The sequence below is a fragment of the Saccopteryx leptura genome, chromosome 9 (assembly GCF_036850995.1).
Source record: "Saccopteryx leptura isolate mSacLep1 chromosome 9, mSacLep1_pri_phased_curated, whole genome shotgun sequence".
Taxonomy (NCBI): Eukaryota; Metazoa; Chordata; class Mammalia; order Chiroptera; family Emballonuridae; genus Saccopteryx; species Saccopteryx leptura.
In genome coordinates, this window is record NC_089511.1 from 45,020,642 (window position 1) to 45,037,194 (window position 16,553).

At 47.6% G+C, this 16,553-nt stretch overlaps 1 protein-coding gene across 3 annotated transcripts in view; it reads right to left on the reverse strand.

Annotated features, from left to right (window-relative positions):
* Window positions 1-115: 115 nt before the first annotated feature.
* LOC136381052 (F-box only protein 17) overlaps window positions 116-16,553 on the reverse strand; it is a 32,571-nt gene continuing 16,133 nt past the window's right edge. For 2 of the 3 annotated variants that reach the window (XM_066349388.1, XM_066349387.1), the window contains exons 2-6: window positions 7,652-8,017; window positions 7,191-7,302; window positions 3,714-3,809; window positions 2,694-2,829; window positions 116-1,093 (exon numbers count right to left, since the gene is read on the reverse strand). In XM_066349388.1, coding sequence (XP_066205485.1) covers window positions 950-1,093; window positions 2,694-2,829; window positions 3,714-3,809; window positions 7,191-7,302; window positions 7,652-8,000 — 837 coding nt within the window. In that variant the 5' untranslated portion in view covers window positions 8,001-8,017 and the 3' untranslated portion in view covers window positions 116-949. The remainder of the gene's footprint in view (window positions 1,094-2,693; window positions 2,830-3,713; window positions 3,810-7,190; window positions 7,303-7,651; window positions 8,018-16,553) is intronic. The other variant, XM_066349389.1, reaches the window with a different exon arrangement.

The following is a 16,553-nucleotide window of genomic DNA, read 5'->3' on the forward strand; positions in this document are numbered from 1 at the left end:
CTTAACACGCCTCCTAAATTCTCTAAATTCTCACAATTGAAAACATCCCACAAAGCTTTAGGATCAGAGTTGGAGCCAAATAGGTGCATTGATTACAGACAAGTCCCCTATCATCTCATGTTTAGCACCAGTTTTATTAAGCTAGTTTGGTGGCTGTGCCCACCTGAGGAAAGAGCAGGAGACATGAGGGGAGTCGGGACAGGAGAGCTTTCCTTCACAGCACGCATTGCTCCTGGAGTTTGTATGCAAGCGGGCTCCAGTGGAGAAGAGGGTGTTGCCCTATAGTAGGCAAGCTGCCCCTGAGGCAAAGGCAGGAGGTGTGGGTGGAGGGCACAGCACAAACCTGGTCTCAGATTCTGCAAGAAACACTGCCAGTTGGCCCAGTGGGGGGGTGCTGATGGGGCATTGTGCTGGAGGATGTCACATGGGCCCCACAGCTAAATCCCAGAGACTCCCCCAAAGAACAAAGGGTTCCCTTGGGTGCCCCTGTTGGTCCCCTTAAGGGCAGGCTTTTCCGACTGGCCTCTGCTCCCTGGCAGCAGTCAGCTTAACCTGGAAACATTCCAGTAAGAGTCCCTGTCCCAGGTTGTCGGCAGCTTCCCCATGAACAATCCTGTTTTGGCCTTTGTTTTTTGACTCAATGTACCAGCTGACATCCACACACGAGAAAACAATTCGCAGGCAAAGTAAAAGTCTCAGTTATTCCTTGAACCCTCCTGGTTCAAGAAGCTGTGAACAGCCTGGTTGGATCCCTGGTTTCTTGAACAGCATGTGGGCCACCAGGTTGAATCAGAAGCCACAAGTTTGCTGGAGGCTGGCTGGAAACAAGCCGGACGGGATGTCCAGTGCCCCAGGCATCCTCTGGCTTCTGGCTACAAAGCTGCGCTTGATTACCAATGATGTCTGGCAGGTGGTAGTAGGTCCTGAAAGGCCTGATCAGGCTGCTGGGCTAGGACAGGCGGATCCTGACCCTCACGCTGGAGTGGGTAACCAGGGCGCCGTAGTGCCCCACCCAGGAGCGTGTGTCTCTCCCATACTGCTCAAAAGACACATATCGGATGCCCTTGCCAAAGTTGGTGAAGACGTGGGAGACCTGCATGGGGAAGGACAGTGAGAGGGTGAGGACCTGGGGGCTCTTCTTCCTCCACCAGCTGGACAGATACAGTACTCCAAAAAAGATGCCGGTCCTGCTCTAGGGGCGGGATACAGCAGTGAGGAAAGCAACACAAAGCCCTGCCCTGGTGGAGCTGACCCTCTCGTAGGGGACCCAGATACTGGAGAGAGAGGGGAGAGGGGCAGCGGGAATTCTGTAGGAGGGCGGGGTTGGGAAGTGAGTGAGCAAAGGCCCCGCTGAGGTGACATTTGAACACACAGCATGTAGGGGAGAACGCCATGTAAGGATCTGGAGGAGGAGTGTTCCGGGCGGAGGCCCTGAGGTGGAAGTGACAGCACAGTGAGGGGAGGACATAGGGTCAAGGAGGGACCGTGCTTTTCGCTCCATAAGACACACCTGACCATAAGGCGCACCTAGGGTTTTATGGAGGAAAAAAAAAATTCTGAACCAAATGGTGTGTTAAAATATTTAATAAAATACAGTATTTTTCGCTCCATAAAACACATGGGCACTTTCCCCTCCACTTTTGGGGAGGAAAAAAGTGCGTCTTACAGAGCGAAAAATACGGTAATCAGCAGATGGTGTGGGGCCTTTGGGCCACAGAAGGACTTTGGCTTGTTTTTTAATCTCTTGTGCTTTTTCTTTTTAATTGACCTACAACTCACCTAACATAAAATGAGCCATTTAAAACTATAATTCAGTGGTTTTTAGTACATTCACAATGTGACACAAACATCACCACTATCTAATTCTGGAACATTCCATCACCCCAGGGGGAAAAAAATTAGCCATTACTCTCAATTCCTCCCACCCCCTAGCTCCTGGGAACCACTAATCTACCTGTTTTCTGTCTCTATGGCTTTGCTTATTCTAGACATTTACTATAAATGCAGTCATACCATATGTGACCTTTTGTGCCTGGCCCCTTATTTAATAAACTGTTTCCAAAGTTGATCCATGTTGTAGCATGGATCCGTACTTCATCTACTTTTATAGCAGCGTGATAAGACTTTGACTTTTACTCTGAGATGTAGCCGTGGGAGGGTTACAAGCAGGGGAGACTGGTGATCTGACTCACTTTGTAATGGGATCTTTCTGGGTGGTGAGTCTGTGTTGGATGGTGGGAGAGCAGGAGTGGACACACAAGATCACCTGAAAGGTTACTTTGATAACTGAGGTGTGATGATTTTGACAGCACAGGCTTGAGTGCCATCCTGGGCTTGAATCAGACCCTGCACACTTTAGTGTGACTTTGGGTCAGTCACGTGACCTCCTGTGCCTCAGTTCCCTCACCTCTAGAATAGGAATAGAGTAAGGACTTTGGTTCATCACTGCATTTCGAGCACCTAGAGCACTGCCCAGCACATAGTAGGTGCTCGATAAATGTATGTTTATTGAATGAACAACTAGGTTGTTGTACTAATGAAATGAATTAATAGGGAAAGGTTGGAACAGGGCCTCCCTGGGATGTAATAAGGACTCAAGGATTGTTAGCTGTTACTGTTATAGATACCCAGTGGTGAGGCAGGTTGGGAAGGGAATTTGAGCAGAGTGAGAGGTTAGGTGTGCCTAGACCCACCTGTCGGCAGCCTCTCTCAGTCCACTGAAGGACCGGATTGGGCGAGGCTGAGAACTTGACAACTTCATTTTCGTACACGTCCAGAAGGCGGACCCGGAGCCGGTAGATGCAGCCGCAGTTCTCTCGGGCACCCCACCTGCCAGGTGGGGGTGATCCTTGATGCCCCCACCACCCATCCAATCTCTGGGTTGGGAGGAGGGAAGCTGAGGGCTAGGCTTCCCTGCACTCCGATCAGGACTGCACACACCCACACCCCACAGGAGAGGTGTCGGGGATTCTAGGGGGAAGAGACTGGAGGAGGAGGAGCCTGGGCACTCCTGGGGTGGGTTCTGGAGACTGCGGTGTATGTAGGGGGGAGGGGCAAATAAGGTGCCCTGGGGAGAAGCCACAGCCTGGGGGAGGAGGAACCTGGTATTTCCAGAGAGGAACCTAAGGGAGTAGGAACCTGGATGCTCTAGGGAGGAGTCAGAACACCAGGGAAGAAACTGGATTTTCTGTGGAGGAGCAAGAGCTGGAGGGAAGAGGAGTCAGTGCTTTGTGAAGGAGGCTGGCCGTTCTGGAGAGGAGCTCATCATAGACCCACAAGCTCTGAAGCCAGCCAGTGCCTATGGCCCACCTCTGCCCCTTCAGAGCCTCAGTTCTCAGGGCACAATGCTCCCAACCTTTCTCAGGCTTTAGGGTCAGGGCAGAGTTGAAGGTGATGGGAATGGAGTAGGTGAAGTGAGGTACCTTGTTTCAGATCAGGCCAAGCCAATCCGTGGCCCCCTTGTCAACAACCCCCTGGCCTGCGGGGAAGAAGGTGGGGAGGAGTGCAGGGCAGAGGGTGTTGTGGGATCACCGAGGCTCTGCCCCTCCCTGGCTCTGCAACTACGGGAGCATCACTTCTCTCAGTCTCACTATGAAGGGGACACAGTAACAGTGGCCAGCCCATGGCATCGATGGGGGCATGAAATGAGCCCCTTATACAGAACTGCTGCCACTACGCTTGGTTCTGGGGGTGGGTTGCCATTCTTCACTCACCAGTCAGCCACACAGATCTCGATCTGGGCGCTGTCCAGCAGCTCCTGCCACACCCCCTCCATCACCAAGTCCACAAGCTGCCTCTTGAAGCACCATCTGGAAAGAGGAGATGGTGGGGAGGGATGCGTAGCAGCCAGTCACAGCCTGGAAATCACCTCCTACCAGAAGCCTCTTCCAATAACCCCGAAAAAGCAGCCTGTCAGGGTTTGCTCTTAGACAAGATTTATGATGGGCTGGGCATCTCACATCCTTCCATCATTTTCCACCCTGCCCTGGGCTCCAGGTGGCTGCCGGGATTCAAGCCTGCTTCAAATATTTGTGGAGACCTGGACATGAGTACAAATGGAGGCCCACATTGAGTAGGGAATTCTGGGGCCTCCTAAAATGTGGGTGCCCTCGGTCTGAGGTTGTATTGCCTGCATTGATTAGTTTCTCTTACCCTCTCTTTCTTGTTGGGTTAGTCAATGGGAAACTCCAGCAGAAGATGGAAGCGAAAGAAGAGTAAAATGACGCTATTTATCCTCCTAGATCCCTCCTAAGCGATCACCTGGGACTGCTGTGTCTGTTAACAAAAGGGCACAGATCCACAGTGCCCTCTCCTCACAGGCTTCTGTTTCAGTGACTCCGTCCTTCCTTTACCCGTCAGGCCTAGGAGTGGTAATACTCCCTCCCCCCCCGCCCCCGTGCACTGTCACTAGCCTGCGGGTCATGCGATATCCCTTGTGATCTGTCTACACTTTTGTAAACAGCCCTTCTCCTGTCATTTGAATATGCCATAATCTAGAAGTAGCGTGATACTGGTGGAAGAACTGATAAGTTGCCCAGTGGACAGAACACGGTGCTCAGAGACCAGACCTAGGTATGTCTGGTGTGTACGTGAACTTCATAAATGATCGAGGCGGCATTGCCATTCCATGGGGAAAGGATGGGTTCTTTAGTAGACGGTGTTGGAAAAATGGGCTCGGTATATGGAGGTGAGGGTGACTGGATCCTTAGCTAATACCACATTCAAAAGTGGATTGAAGATCTAAATGTGAAAGATAAAACTATGAGTTTACTAGAAGAGATTATAAGAGAATATTGTTAGAATCTAAAGCTAGAAAAAGATTTTTAAAAATCTTGAAAAAAATTTATTGATTGATTTTAGAGAGATAGGAAGGTAGAAAAAAAAGAGAGAGAGAGAGAAACATTGATCTGTTCCTACAGGTGCCCTGACCGGGGATTGAACCTGCAACCTTTGCCTATCAGGATGATGTGCCAACCAACTGAGCTATCCGGCCAGGGCAGAAAAGGATTTTTAAAACAAAATTTCAAAAACAAATTCTAAAGCAAAAGAGGGAGAGATGAATTTGATCATATGAAAATAACAAAGAATGCCATGGACACAGTTAATACAGATGGTAGAGTGGGAGATTTTTGCAATTCCTGGATGGACAAGGGACAGACATCTAGAACATACAAGGAATTCTTGTATATCAATAAGAATAAGACATCAGCCCTAATTATAAAGTATGAACAGCCATTTTACAAAAGAAGGAATCCAAAAAGCTAACAATCTTATGAAGAGATGCTTAGTAAATTGAAACATGCAAATTAAAATTAAAAGTACAGGCTGACCTGTGGTGGCACAGTGGATAAAGCTTCAACCTGGGACACTGAGGTTGCTGGTTTGAAACCCTGGGCTTGCCTGGTCAAGGCATATATGGGAGTTGATGCCTCCCGCTCCTCACCCCCTTCTCTCTCTCTGTCTCTCCTCTCTAAAATGAAAAAATTAAAATTAAGATAAAAAAATTAAAGAACAATGAGATAGGCCCTGTCAGTGTGGCTCAGTCAGTTAGAGCAGTGGTCGGCAAACCGTGGCCCACGAGCCACATGTGGCTCTTTGGCCCCTTGAGTGTGGCTCTTCCACAAAATACCACATGTGTGGGTGCTACCTCCATAAGGAATATGCCTACCTATATAGTTTACGTTTAAAAAATTTGGTTCTCGGCCCTGGCCGGTTGGCTCAGCGGTGGAGCTTCGGTCTGGCGTGCGGGGGACCTGGGTTCGGTTCCCGGCCAGGGCACACAGGAGAGGCACCCATTGGCTTCTCCACCCCCCCCTTCCTTCCTCTCTGTCTCTCTCTTCCCCTCCCGCAGCCAAGGCTCCATTGGAGCAAAGATGGCCCGGGCGCTGAGGATGGCTCCTTGGCCTCTGCCTCAGGCGCTGGAGTGGCTCTGGTCGCGGCAGGGTGACGCCCCGGAGGAGCAGAGTATCGCCCCCTGGTGGGCAGAGCATCGCCCAAGGTGGGCGTGCCGGGTGGATCCCGGTCGGGCGCATGCGGGAGTCTGTCTGGCTGTCTCTCCCCGTTTCCAGCTTCAGAAAAATACAAAAAAAAAAAAATTTTGGCTCTCAAAAGAAATTTCAGTCATTGTACTGTTGATATTTGGCTCTGTTGACTAATGAGTTTGCCAACCACTGGGTTAGAGCATCTTCCTGAAACATCAAAGTTGTGGGTTCGATCCCTGGTCTGAGCACATATAGGAAACAACCAATGAAGCGCAACTAAATGTAACAACAAATTAATGCTTCTTTCTCTCTCTCTCTCTAAAACAATAATAAAAAAAAACAGCAATGAGATATTACTTCACCCTGATACACTGGCAAGTACTAGAAAGCTGGAAAATGCCTTGCGAGAATGGTTGACCATGGGGGCAGGGAACAAGGAAATGGGTATGGGGTATGAAGATAAACAGAACCAGTTAATCAGACTGTTCTGATGTCTTCATAGCGTTTATCACAATCAGAAACTCTGGAGCCAGATTATCTGGGTTCAAATCCTAGCTCCACCATTTACTAGATGTTGGTTATTCTCTGTGCCTCAGTTTCCCATTATAAAGTGGAGATAACGATAGTAGTTTGTCACAGGTTTGTTGCCAGGATTAAAAATTATGTGTGTAACATCTGTCAGAGAGTAAGTACTCTAAATATTTGTTGTGTTCTATTCATTTTACTGTTTATGTGTTTAATGTCTCCCCCTACTTTACAACTAAAATGCTAATGGGAAAAAAAAAGCGGGTTCTTAATCTTTCTGAATTTTCCTTGTATCTTGACACACACTGCTCACAAAAATTAGGAGACCAGGGAACATGCAGATACTCCAGTACTTTCAGCCTTTTCTATAGTGCATTTTCACCAGTGAAATAAAAGTTGGTTTTGCATCTAATGTGCATAATTGAACAACTTTCTTTGACTTGTTGTTTGCTTTTCTGATATTCTTGTTTAATAATAAAAAAATTCAAATGCTTTTTTAATCGATTCATATTCATTTTGAAATATCCCCTAATTTTTGTGAGTATAAAACAGTACCTGGTACATAGCAGGCCCTCCACAAATATTTGTTGATTGACAGAATAAACGAGGGAAGGGTGAGAATGAGAGCAGTGGGATAGGGTTCCTATCCTCCTTGAAGCCCTTGCCTCAAGGTGGGCCACTCACTCGAAAGAAGTCACGAAACAGGTCTGGGAAGGAGCCCCCGGCACCAGTGTTAGGTTCTTTTCCACGGCCCAGCCATTGCCGCCATGTTCCACCTCCCAGCCTCTGAAGCCCTCTGTGGGATACAATGGGGCTGAAGACAAGGGATTCTCCTGCCAAGCAGTCCAGGAAAGAGCCCGCCACCACTCAACTTGACCCCGCCCACCAGCTTCTCTTTCCCGCGCGGGATTCGTGGCCCCGCCCACGGCCGAGTCATTCAGCTCTACCTACTCGGCATCTCGGTCCCTCTCCCCGCTATCACGCAGTTGTCTACCTTCCTTCTTTACTCCGCTTCTCCCTGGCCCCACCCCTGCCTCCTCAGTCTGGGCCACGCCCACTCAGCGGCCACACCTGGGCCGCACCTCACTTACCCCTCGCGCCTACCGGCCCCGCCCCCCGATTTCGGCCCCGCCCCCGGTACCCACGCTCTCCGCAGGAGTTGAAGATGAGGTTGCGGCGGAGGGGCGCTCTTACGCAGTAGCGCGCCAGGGCGCAGAGCGGGAACTCCTCTTCGTCCTCGCTCTTGGGCGGGCAGCGCTGGGCTACCGCGTAGAGTGCGCGGCCTTCGGCGCTGCGGTCGCGAGCCAGCTGTAGCAGCCACACTGTAGGCCCGTCCACAACGTCGCGCCACGCGCGGCACACTGAGCGGCAGCATGTCACTAACGCGCGCGGCGGTACGTGGCTCAGCACCTGCACCAGCAGCTCTGGAGGCAGAGCGTCCAAGGCGATGGGCGGATCCGGGGGCAGCCGCCGCCGCGAGGGCCGGGCACCCATCTGCGGCGGCTGGAATCCTGCAGGTTGAGAGGGGTTGGAGGGTCAGGGCAGTTTGGCCTCCCTCCACTTCTCCCTGGATGGTAAGGCCTCTGCGGCTTGATTCGTGATCCCACCGGCTTTAATGGACAACAGGGTGACTGCAACAGCCGCGAAAACCGGGCACCTAGTTCCTAACATCTGGCTCGGTCTGGAGGGAGATAGGGGGCTAAGCGTTGTTCCTGTTGGGCAAAAAGAACGTTGGCCAGATCAAGACTCCATAGAGACTGCTAAGCACGGCTTCCATGTCTGGCCTGAGCACTTGTATGTGGGTGTGTGTGTGGGTGTGTGCACACACATATACACACACTTTATATATGTGACTGTAAGCATACTGAAGACAGACAAGAAATACCACCTAGGAGGAAACCATTTTCACCTCATCCCACAACCTGTGCCAACTTCTCAGCCTTTGAAATTCATGAACTGTTTGTCTCTTCACTGACCATTCTTGTCAACTTCTTGCTCTAACCAGAACCCAGCTCCCCTGTGGCCCTTCCAAGTGGCCAAACCTCCTTGCTCTTTGGTGCTGCTTCCAGACAACTCTCCATCCTTCTCCAAGGTCCCCAGCTATGAATCTTGTCATCAGAGTAGATGGTACCAACCACTGGTGAGATTCAGCTTGTTTGCACTTGTTCGGCACAACCAATACCTAATTTTTTGTTGAGTTTGACAAACTAGTTGTTAAAATGGCACTTGTAATCAGGGTTCTCTTTAAGGTGGGCACCTGGGCAGCCATCCAATGTGGAAATCACAAATTTACATTCCTTACTCTTTTTTAAGGTTCATCTGCACAATAGTGTATTCTAAGCGCCTGTAGTAATGTTCAGTCCATCCATAGGTGAAAAAAATTGCAAGTGAGGATGCCAATCAAGAAGCAATATGGAGGCCTGACCTGTGGTGGCGCAGTGGATAAAGCGTTGACCTGGAAATGCTGAGGTCGCCAGTTCGAAACCCTGGGCTTGCCTGGTCAAGGCACATATGGGAGTTGATGCTTCCAGCTCCTCCCCCCTTCTCTCTCTCTCTGTCCTCTCTCTCTCTCTTTCTCTCCCTCTCCTCTCTAAAATGAATTAAAAAAAAATTAAAAAAAAAAAAGCAATATGGAAATATTTTGTTTTTGTTTTTTTACAGAGACAGAGAGGGAGTCAGAGAGAGGAATAGATAGGGACAGGCAGACAGGAACGCAGAGAGATGAGAAGCATCAATCATTAGTTTTTCGTTGCGCATTGTGACACCTTAGTTGTTCATTGATTGCTTTCTCATATGTGCCTTGACCGTGGGGCTGCAGCCCCAAGTCAAGTAACCCCTTGCTCGAGCCAGCGACCTTGGGTCCAAGCTGGTGAGATTTGCTCAAACCAGATGAGCCCTCGCTCAAGCTGGCAACCTCAGGGTCTCGAACCTGGGTCCTCTGCATCCCATTCTGACGCTGTATCCACTGTACCACCTCCTGGTCAGGCTGGAAATACCTTAAATAACAGTTTTATTTATTTTTTTGTCAGGTATTATTTAGTATTTTTCATTAATATTTTGAAACTTATAACATCTAGTTTTGTGTACCTCTTTTATTGTTCTTATTTAAGTATTAAGTGCATGAAATAATAAAGTACTTTTCGGTATATCTTTTTTTATACTTAAGATGGTCATTACGGCAGGCAACCAGATGTTAAATTATTTGATTCCCACCACTGGTACCCATCTTGTGAACCATCTGCTGGCCCAGATCACTGCACCTCACTTCTCCATGATTTTAGCTCCAGGCTCACTGCCACACCTCCTGCCACATCATCATTCTTGGTGAATTCCATATCCAGACAAATGATCCCTCTGCCATCCCTGCATCTCTTGGGTCCCCACTCCACATATCCTTGACCTGCTCTCCTCTCAGCCCCTCCCTCTCATGGTTACTCTGAAATCTTGTCTCAGTATCAGGCATTTCAATATCAGGCATCTTCCTCCACCCCTTACCTCTTCCCAACTTTCTCCCTCCAGTGTCCCAAATCCCCTCAATCCTTCCAAACCACTGGGATCTCCCATTGTAGATGCCTATCTCCTATTCACTTCCCCTCGTTTTTTAATGTTAGGCTTAAATCGGCTTTTTTATGTAATTCCACCACCCCTGTAAAACTCAAATTCCCCTCACCCAACTTCTCACCTGGGCTCAAAAGGGAACATTCTTATCTCCCACTGTGAAGCTATAGTTAATTGGCTTGCTATTCTCTCCCTCTTAATGCCTTTCTGTTCTTCACTTTGAAATGTAGCAAAAAGTTTACCTTCCCAGGAATGTCAGGGAAAGCTTGCATTGGGGAGGGATCTGACCATTAGAGTTGAAATCAAAATAGTTTTTTGTGAAAGACTAGCCATAGGCTCAGAGACGCCATGTCTCAGCTATTTCTGGGAGATTTCTGACCTCTTGGCTGTCTTCAGAATTTACCAAGGACACCAGAAAGAAAAAGAACTTGTATTTCTGCACCAGAATTCCCCTCCACCCCCCATGCCCAGGTGCAGACAACCACATGCCACAAATGCCTGCAGCAACCACTATATCTAACGCTCCCTCCCGCAACTCAGGGCTGACACCCTTTGCTGGTCGTAGCCCACTTGCACCCAAGTGCTTTTAAAATAAACTTTCCTTAGCCCTGGCCAGTTGGGTCAGTGATAGAGCGCTGGCCCAGCGTGTAGATGTCCCAGGTTTGATTCCCAGCCAGGGCACACAGGAGAAGCGCCTATCTGCTTCTCCACTCTTCCCCCTTTCCTTTCTCTATCTCTCTGTCCCTTCCACAGCCAAGGCTTCATTGGAGCAAAGTTGGCCCAGGCGCTGAGGATGGCTCCATGACTTCCACCTCAGGTGCTAGAGTGACTCTGATTGCAACCAAGCAACGCCCCAGAGGGGCAAAGCATCGCCTCCTAGTGGGCATGCCCGGTGGATCCCAGTCAGGTGCATGCGAGAGTCTGTCTCTGCCTCCTTGCTTCTCACTTCAGAAAATAAATAAGTAAATAAGTAAATAAATAAACTTTCCTTTTGGAACACACTAGCCTTGTGTTTTCGGTTCATCCAGTGGTTTCTACCTTTCACTCAAATCCTCATTTCTTCCTATCATTTACATTCTTTGAACAATCTTTAAAAACATTACTTGCATACACCCTGCCTCCTCTGGTTTCCTACTCCATGTGACCCTGGTTAAATTCAGCCCTCTACCCACCTGTCCTGTGCCTGCACCCACACAGTTTAAAGTGGCTGAAGAACAGCACACAACTCCACTGGCTGGTCTCACTTCAGATTTGTGAACTTGACCCTCAACCCCCTACAGCTGCCCAGCAATTGAATTATGTTTCTCTTATCCATTCACTCTTCCTTTCTATAGATCACTATTTCATATTTTCTCTTCACTCTGGGATTCAAATAATTTAACAACTGGTTCTCTGCCCTAATGACCATGTTAAGTATAAAAAAAGATATATTAAAAGGTACTTTATTATCTCATGCACTTAATACTTAAGAACAATTAAGGTACACAAAATCGATTGAGTTTTTAAATATTAATGAAAAAATATTAAATAATACCTGACAAAAAGAACTATAAAACTATTATTTAAGATATTTCCAATGATAGCTTGTCACCCCCCAGTTATTTGGCACTTTTTCTTTTACATTATATGTTTGTTTACTGAAGTAACAAACATGAGGGAATGAAAATGTAGTATTTCATCAAAGGTATAATGAGTTTTATGAAATGAATAAAATATTACAAGCATAGTTCTGTCAAAAATTTTTTTACCTATGGACAGAGTGAACATTACTACGGGTGCTTAGAAAATACGCTGTTGCGCAAATGAACGTTAAAAAAGAGTAAGGAATGTAAATTCGTGATTTCCACATAGTGTGGCTGCCCAGGTGCCCACCTTAGAGAGAACCCTGGTTACAAGTGCCATTTTAACAAACGGTTTGCCGACCTGATCAAGTGGTGGTGCAGTAGATAGAGCAGCAGCCTGGGACGCAGAGGACCCAGGTTTGAAACTCCGAGGTCTGGCTTGAGCGCAGGCTCACCAGCTTAAACGCAGGGTTGCTGGCTTGAGTGTGAGATCATAGACATGACCCTGTGGTTGCTGGCTTGAGGCCAAGGTTGCTGGATTGAGCAAGGGGTCAGTGGCTCAGATGGAGACCCCCCCCCCCGGTCAAAGCACATACAAGAAAGCAATCAATGAACAACTAATCTGCCACAACGAACTGATGCTTCTCATCTTTCTCCCTTCCTGTCTGTCCATTCCTGTCTGTCTCTCTCACTAAAGAAAACAAAAACAAAAACAACCAGTTCATCAAACTCAACAAAAAATTAGGTATCAGTGCACCGCTGAATCCCACCACTGCTTCTCCCCTTTCCCATCACACTTCCTTCTCCTTCTTCACTCTCCCCTTGTCTCTTATTTAATTTATTTATTTTTTACAGAGACAGAGAGTGAGTCAGAGAGAGGGATAGACAGGGACAGACAGACAGGAACGGAGAGAGATGAGAAGCATCAATCATTAGTTTTTCATTGCGCATTGCAACACCTTAGTTGTTCATTGATTGCTTTCTCACATGTGCCTTGACCGCGGGCCTTCAGCAGACCGAGCAACCCCTTGCTGGAGCCAGCGACCTTGGGTCCAAACTGGTGAGCCTCGCTCAAACCAGATGAGCCCGCACTCAAGCTGGTGACCTCGGGGTCTCGAACCTGGGTCCTTCCGCATCCCAGTCCGACGCTCTATCCACTGCACCACCACCAGGTCAGGCTCCCCTTGTCTCTTATTTTTCAGAAAAAATACAATTAATGAGAAGCTTCCACAGGCCCCCACTTCCCTATCTATCACCTATCTGCCCTAGGCCCACACATGTCTGCCCTTGTCATCTCCACCCATCCCCTCCTGCCCACGCCAAGCCACGGTCTCACAGTTGTCCCCTTTCACTGCACCTTCAGTCCCCCTCTGCCCTGGGCCATTCTTGTCATCACACACAGTGTCATCTCTCTCATCTAAAAACAAACCCTCTCCTGAACCCATCTCCCTCTCCAGCGATGGTCCCATTTCTTTGCTCCTCTTTATAATAAAATTTCTAAAAAACATCTATACTTGCTGTCTCCATATTTTCTACTTTTCTCTCTTAAACCTTCCTTAATCAGGCTTTGCTCCTCCCCACTGAAACGCAGAAAAGGCAGACTCTTAGCATAAGTAACTTTTAGCAGAACTTACTTTCTCTAAAACAAAGAGACTTTCAGCAGAACTTACTTTTTCTAAAAGACACCCTACCCCTGGCCTTGAGGCTAGTTTCCCAGCCTTGGGATAGTTCTGCAAGGTTGCAGATGTTCTCATAATGTTTCTTCCTGAATTAATCTTACAGCTAAACATTGTAAAAGAGCTTGTTTCACCGCTTCATTTTACTGCAACGGTCCCCTCCTCCCTATTCCCCAATCAGTGTGTAATTTTGTCTTTAAAAGCTAACTTCAAACTGCGTTCCAGGCCGCATGATTTGAATGACTTAGGTCTCTGTGCGGTCAGTCGCAGGCTTTAAAATAAAGACTCCTTAATTTGGCTACTTAATTGTGTGGTAAAACATCTGTTTCTTGCTGTTCGGATACAACATCCACCACCCTGAAATGTCAAGGTCACCAATGACCCTGGTGCTGAGCCAATAGTACTGTTCAGTCCTCTGGACACAATGAGGTTATTCCCCCTACACTTGGCTCCAGGCCACCACACCCCTTCCATCTGCATGGTGGTTTCTAGTCAGCCTCTTTGGCTGTTTGCCCTTCTTCCTCTAAAAGTCAGGGTTCAGCCTTCGAATCTCTGTTCTCCAGCGACACTCACTCCCTCGGGATTGCATCTATTCTACTCACCTCTCTCACCTGAACCATCTCTCTCCCTGCTTCTTTCCCCAAATGTCTGTTCCTCACAAGCAGCCAGGTCAGGCACGAACACCTACCTTTAGAAACTAGGGTGTGCTTTGCCTCAGGCAGTTATTAGCTGCATTAAAAATCAGCTGCACCTGACCAGATGGTGGCGCAATGGATAGAGTGTTGACCTGGGACGCTGAGGTCCCAGGTTTGAAATCCAGAGGTTGTTGGCTTGAGCATGGGCTCATCAGTTTGAGCACAGGGTTGTCGACTTGAGCATGGGATCATCGAGATGACCCCATGGTCCCTGGCTTGAGCCCAAAGGTTGCTGGCTTGAGCCGAAGATCACGGCGGATATGAGAAAGCAATCAATGAACAACTAAAAGTGCCACAACTATAAATAAATAAATAAAATAAAATAAATAAATAAATAAAAGTGCCGCAACTATGAGTTGATTCTTCTCATTTCTCTCCTTTTCTGTCTGTTGGTCTCTCTTGTAAAAATAATAATAATAATAATAATAATAATAATAAAAATTAGCTGCAATTTACAAGCAAGTTCACCATTTGCCTGGCCTGGATGTGAAATTCCCCTGGTTGGGCGCTTTTTAGGTCACTGACGAAGGGGAATTCCAGAGCTGGGTGTGGCCCCTGACAGGAGGGCAGTGACACTTCACCCAGGAGCAAGGACCCTTAAGTGATGTATCCTATGAGCTCTGGGTATATAAAATGCTCGTTTGGGATACTCTGTTGAGAGACACAAGGTGCCTTGTAGCCACTATGTTCATACGGCTGAATGCCCACTGGCTGGGTCATAGGGACATGTAGGGCACAGCACTGTCTGCTGCCTGGCGTTTGGGAGCATCTTTAGGAAGGTTATTTTATTGGTTGTCACAGCTATTCAGTTTCCAGGGACCCATGACACTATTATGGTAGACCATTATCTTTCCCAAAAGGCTATAATAACATATCCTATCTGACATGCTCTTCCTGGACTTGACCACTCTCCATTAAGAAGTGAAGTCCACATCTCTCCCCTTGACATGGGCAGGCCTTGTGACCGCAGAAATGACATTGTTGAAGGGATTTCCCATGCTCTAACAAAACATACTGCCTGTGCCTGACTCTCTTAGGGCACGTGCCTCGGGAGCCCTGAGTTCCGTGATATGCTGGTAAGTCGTTAACTACTGGCTCTCCAGCGAGGGAAAGAAGTCTAGGTTTGTAAGTTTGTGATTTCTGTGGCATAAACAGACTGACCACTGCTGACTGCAAGCTTCTGACATGAAGTCCTTGAATGGGGAAGATGCGAGTGGGTGGAGTGGAGTTAGAAAAAGTCTACAATCCATTTGAGCCCATGCAAGCCACTCCAGGACACCACTGCCTGGGTCACCACTTAAGTTTGGCTGCCCTGAAGTCACCATACTGGAGAGACCCCATGAAGAGAGAAAGAAGGGCCTGGAGAGCCCCAGCTATCTGACTTCCAACCCAGGTGCTAGATACAGGACTGAGTAAGTTTTCAGATGACCCAGTTTCAACCACTGCCTGATGGCAACTGCCCCTGAGAACTGCTTAGCAGAGCCAAGTCACTGCCCGTAAAAAATAATAATAAAGGTTATTGTTTAAGTCACTATGCTTTGAGTGGTCTGTTATGGAGCACTAGCTAAATTGCATGATGCTCAAGGACTTATACAGTATGGGACCAGTACCCCACAAAGAACTGGCCTGTTCCCAATGCCAAGAGCCCCAAATAAGAAACAGTTGGTGCTGCGTTTGTAGACACACCAAACTGGGTTCAAATCCTTGCTCTACCCACTTCCTATCTGTGTTATTTGGGGCAAAGAAAACAAAACGAGACAAAAAAAACTTGGCCCTGGTTGGTTTGCTCAGTGGATAAGAGCATCAGCCAGGCGTGCGGACATCCCGGGTTCAATCCCCGGTCAGGGCACACATGAGACATGACCATCTGTTTCTCTTTCCCTCCATCTCCCTGTCTCTCTCTCTTCTCCACTCGCAGCCAGTAGCTTGACTGGTTCAAGCGTCAGCCCCAGGCGCTGATGATAGCTTGGTCGATTTGAACATTGGCCTCAGACGGGGGTGGGGTGGGGGGTTTTGCCTTGTGGATCCAGAAGTGGGATTCAGCCGGTTCATACTGTTTGGCAGAACCGATACCTAATTTTTTGTTGAGTTTGGCAATCGGTTGTTAAAATGGCACTTGTAATCAGGGTTCTCTTTAAGGTAGGCGCCTGAACAGCCACTCAATATGAAATCACAAATTTACATTCCTTATTCTGCACAACAGCATATTCTAAGCACCCGTAGTAATGTTCAATCCGTCCATAGGTGAAAAAAATTGACAGAACTATGCTTGTAATATTTATTCATTTCAAAAAACTCATTATATCTTTGATGAAATGCTACATTCTAATTCCCTCAAGTTTGTTACTTCAGTAAACAAACATATAACGTAAAGAGAAAAAGTGCCAAACAACCAGGGGGTGACAACTTGTATTTTTTGTCAGGTATTATTTAATATTTTTTCATTAATATTTTTAAACTCTTTTTTATAACATAACCTAGTTTTGTGTACCTTTTATTGTTCTTATTTAAGTATTAAATGCATGAAATAATAAACTACCTTTCAGTATATCTTTT